This window comes from Sardina pilchardus, chromosome 11 (genome assembly GCF_963854185.1).
Source record: "Sardina pilchardus chromosome 11, fSarPil1.1, whole genome shotgun sequence".
Taxonomy (NCBI): Eukaryota; Metazoa; Chordata; class Actinopteri; order Clupeiformes; family Clupeidae; genus Sardina; species Sardina pilchardus.
The window spans coordinates 34449922-34454921 of record NC_085004.1 but is presented as its reverse complement, the minus strand read 5'-3'; the positions used below and the strand labels follow the sequence as shown (position 1 = coordinate 34454921).

Genomic DNA, 5000 nt, shown 5'->3' with positions numbered 1-5000 from the left:
AACGGGGAGTCGCTAATGACCAGAGACTCGTCCACACCTTGGCCTGCAGTACACACACACACACACACACACACACACATTTTAATACCTTTATTTGTGTTCACATTTCACAATGAATTTCATTGAACACAAACAATTTTAGACACCAGCATTGCAAACCCAGCCTATGCCTCTGGTCTCAGTTCATGGGTACAAAAAGCAACGCCTTCTCCATATGTGGCGACTGCCAATTATCACAGAAATTGGGCAGAATTTTGCTAGAGCCTTTGCTCTTGGCTTAGAGAGACCAGCAATCTGCAAACCCCTGACTACTAGTCTGTGAACATTACCTAGGCTTCCAGGTGTGTGTGTGTGTGTGTGTGTGTGTGTGTGTGTATGTGTGTGTGTGTGTGTGTGTGTGTGTGTGTGTGCGTATGTGTGTGTGGGTGTATGTGTCTGTGTGTCTGTGTCTTCGTGTCTGTGTGAATTCTATGCCATCCTCTCTGACACATCTGCTGCCCAGCTGTATTGCAGGGCACGCTTCCAACATGTCACACACACACACACACACACACACACACACACACACACACACACACACACACACAATGACCCTCATTCAGTGGTGAAGCAGCTGATGAGCTGAAGCATATCTAGCACACAGTATACTATTCTCAATGATTATTATACCACCATGAGATGTGTTTAAAATAAGTGTGTGTGTACAGTATGTGTGTGTGTGTGTGTGTGTGTGTGTGTGTTTATGTATGTATATGAATATGTCACCACAGCAGCACTACGCATGACATCATAGCACACGTGTGGGAATGGGAGACACACACACACACACACTCACACACTCTCACACACACACACACACACACACACACACACACACACACACACACACACACATACATATACCTTCACACACTCCTATATACAAACTGTTTCATACATGTCACACACAGACATAGGGTATATACAGTATTCAGGGTGCTGAAGCAGTTCTGTGTGTGTGTGTGTGTGTGTGTGTGTGTGTGTGTGTGTGTGTACCTTGCTCCTGGTAGATGTCCTGCTGGTATGGTGATTCGTAGTCTGAGGGCTGGATGTCGGCGTACTTGATGGTGTGTGTGTGGTCCTGCATGGACATGTATTCACTCGGCTCATCACGACTCATGTCCATGTACCCGCCGTCACACTCACCACTGAACGACACGTACCTACACACACACACACACACACACACACACACACATACACACACACATTATTCACTCACACCAATGTACCATACAGTTATCTCACTGTTGCTTCACACTCACTTACTGTAACAGACAGACAAAGACACTACAGCAGGATACACATATGCACACACACACACACACACACACACACACACACACACACACACACACACACACCTGGTTCTATGGGAGAACACTAGAACCTTAGAGCATGAGAACTCTAGTCTGCAGTGTAAGAGTGTGTGTGTTGTTCTCACCCTTTTCCAGTGCGTTCTATGGTTCCGTTGCAGTAGAGCTCTGTCTCAGTGCGGTTCTTGTCGTAGTGCTGAAGGAACGTGTGCTTGTTACGGTGCAGGTAGTCCACCAGGTCACCATAGCGACAGTACTCCGTTACCAGGTACAGGGGCCCTGAGCCAATCACAATCACAGAACAAAAGATTATGACATCACATTACAAGAACAACATGCTTCAGGAATCATTTGGGGAATCACACAAATATATTCTAGAGTCCCAGTGGGTAGACTATGTTGAGGTGGGGTGTGTGTGTATGTGTGTGTGTGTGTGTGTGTGTGTGTGTGTGTGTGTGTGTGTGTGTGTGTGTGTGTGTGTGTACTGTATGTGTGTATGTGTGTGCGTGTGTGTGTGTGTGCGTGTGTGTGTGTGTGTGTGTGTGTGTGTGTGTGTGTGTATTTCTGTGTACCCTGTTTGGTGCAGGCCCCCAGCAGGTTGACGATGTTCAGGTGAGGTCCCAGGTGACTCATGATCTTCAGCTCTGACATCAGCGCCTGAGTCTCACTCCGCCTCGCAGTGGCTGACATCACAGTGACATCATAAGTCAGAAGCACTCAATGACCATAAAATACATACCATTCAATATATACCATCAAATACATATGACATACCATTCAATACAGTCATGGCTAAAAGTGTTGGCACCCCATGTTAAAGTTGACTAAAAAGAGGAATATAAGATCCTTAAAATGAGGATATATCCAACCTTTAAGTACACCAATTTTCTTTGTGAATGAATAATGTATCATAAATAAATAAATGTTCTTCCTTAAAATACTGGGGTCATTAGTATTGGCCCCCCTATGTTAACCCAATGTGCTCAATCCCCATAGAGGCAGGCAGATTTTTTATTTTTAAATGCTTATTTCATGGATCCAGGATACTATTCATCCTGATCAAGTTCCCTTGGTCTTTAGAACTAAAATTGCCCCACATAATCACACACCCTTCACCATGCCTAGAGACTGGCATGATGTTTTGTTCAGTTAGGAAAAATCTGCCCCTATACATTCCCATAGGGTTACATAGGGGTGGCAATACTTATGTCCCCAGTATTTTGGGAAGAACATTTATTTATCTATGATACATTATTCATTCACAAAGAAAATTGTTGTCCTTAAATGTTGGATATTTCCTAATTTTATTACTTAAGACATTAAGATCAATTTACAAAAGATGATTTGATATTCCTCTTTATAGTCAACTTTAGCATGGGTGTCACACTTTCAGCCAGGACTGTACATACCATTCAATACATAACATTCAGCATCATCAATAGCAATCAACAGCCATCTAATACATGTCATTTATTGTCATTAATCAATAGCCATCTAATACTGTACACATGTGTGTTGGATGTGTTTAATGTGTGAAAAAAACAATTCAGTGTCATCAAATTGAATGGTCATGAGATTAGCATTGAAGTTAACATCATTTTATCCCATTGTACTATACCCCCCACACCTTAAAAATGATGAAAGATGAATTCACAGATACACAAAGACATGAGATGAAAAAGAACACTGTTCTTTGGATAAATCCAAATATTGTAAAATGAATGAAAGCATGGGACTTGGCCCTTAAGACTGCTGTGAAAACCAAACTAAGCCATCACAGACATAACTCCACGACATTACGGAACAGAGTTGCTAAAGAAGGTTAGCGAAGGCAACTTTCTTTTTGACCATGATAAACAAAACAAGAGGCTTTAAAGGAACCGTTGTAAGAAATGTATTTCAATTAATCATAAAATGGCCCTGCTATGTCACTAGACATTAAGAAATCATGCTCATTTCAAATACTTATATCACTGACAAAAGTAGTCCAGCCAGTGAAGTTGATGTTTACATGTTGTGTTTTGGACTGAAGCACCACCCTCCACCTATCTTCTAATCACATAGTCAATAGTCTTTAGGCATCCAGGTTGCCAGCTCTGCTCTAGTTACCACAGCTGCGGTGTACACCGCTCTACAGTATTTTCAAAGTCACTGCAGTACCAGTTTTGGCCAAAATCCTACACACGGTTCCTTTAAATAAACTGTCAGTTGAAAAACACTTGAGCTTTCAATAGACGGCAAGCGTTAACGTTCTTTAGGAGCATTTTTTTATTGAAGTACAGTCGGTAACGTTCTTTAGGAGTTTATTGATTCAGCTGAGGTACTTAAGCGTTTTTTAGGAGTATTTTTTATTGAGGTAGGTAACGTTCTTTAGGAGTTTATTGATTCAGCTGGGGTACTTCACGTTCATTAGGAGTATTTCATTGAGGGACTTCACATTCTTTAGGAGTATTAAATTGAGGTACTTCACATTCTTTAGGAGTATTACGTAAATTGAGGTACTTCACATTCTTTAGGAATATTTTATTGATTCAGTATCAACTGAAAAAACATGATTCAATATGGAAGCTACTGCTGAGCCAGGTCATGACAGTGGTTGGATCTCTCAGGTCATCAAACGAAAAAAACAAACTACTGTGTGTATGTGTGTGTGTGTGTGTGTGTGTGTGTGTGTGTGTGTGTGTGTTTTGAACCTACATTTCAGCATCTTCACGGCCACTTTGGTGGTAGACTGAGCATGACTGAGACCATAAGCTGTTGCTTCGACAACGCGGCCAAACGCTCCAGAACCCAATGTCCGACCTGAAGCACAGAGACACAGATGTAACCTTCATCACCATCACCATCACCACCACCACCACCACCACCACCACCACCACCACCACCACCACCATCATCATCATCATCATCATCATCATCATCATCATCATCATCATTATCATCATCATCATCATTATCATCACACAACACACAACATGCTCTCTGCGGCCTGAGACTCGTACCCAGTATGAGGTTGTCTCTAGGCATCTCCCAGGTGAGGTCATAGGGCACACACACACACACACACACACACACCCACACACACACACACACACACACTCACACACACACACACAAACACGTACCCAGTACGAGGCTGTCTCTGGGCATCTCCCAGGTGAGGTCGTAGGGCAGCTGGATGGGGTCCACGTAGATGTACTCATGACCGTCCAAACTCACAGACTCAATCACCTTCCAACGGATCTCATAACGAGGCTTCTGGACACACACACACACACAATACAGGTCAGATTAGATCACAAACATACAATATGCGTGTGTGTGTGTGTGTGTGTGTGTGTGTGTGTGTGTGTGTGTGTGTGTGTGTGTGTGTGGTGTGTGTGTGTGTGTGTGTGTGTGTGTGTATATGGGGTCATTCACCTTCCTCCAGACAGCAATGAGGATGATGATGGAGATGATGATGATGACGACCAGAGCAAGAACTGCTGCTAGCACTGCCACCTGGGAAAACAGGGCTACACACACGCACATGCACACGCACGCACACAGGCACAGGCACACGCACACGCACATGCACGCGCGCACGCACACGCACACCCACGCACACACACACACACACACCCATACAAATGCACATGCACATAT

General features: G+C 43.4%; 1 protein-coding gene across 1 annotated transcript in view; it reads right to left on the bottom strand.

Annotated features, from left to right (window-relative positions):
• Positions 1-5000, bottom strand: part of pdgfrb (platelet-derived growth factor receptor, beta polypeptide) — a 48332-nt gene that overhangs the window by 9944 nt on the left and 33388 nt on the right. The window contains exons 11-17 of the mRNA XM_062548939.1: positions 4776-4870; positions 4481-4613; positions 4053-4157; positions 1928-2038; positions 1484-1634; positions 1036-1202; positions 1-43 (exon numbers count right to left, since the gene is read on the bottom strand). The exon at positions 1-43 is cut by the window's left edge and continues 73 nt beyond it. Coding sequence (XP_062404923.1) covers positions 1-43; positions 1036-1202; positions 1484-1634; positions 1928-2038; positions 4053-4157; positions 4481-4613; positions 4776-4870 — 805 coding nt within the window. The remainder of the gene's footprint in view (positions 44-1035; positions 1203-1483; positions 1635-1927; positions 2039-4052; positions 4158-4480; positions 4614-4775; positions 4871-5000) is intronic.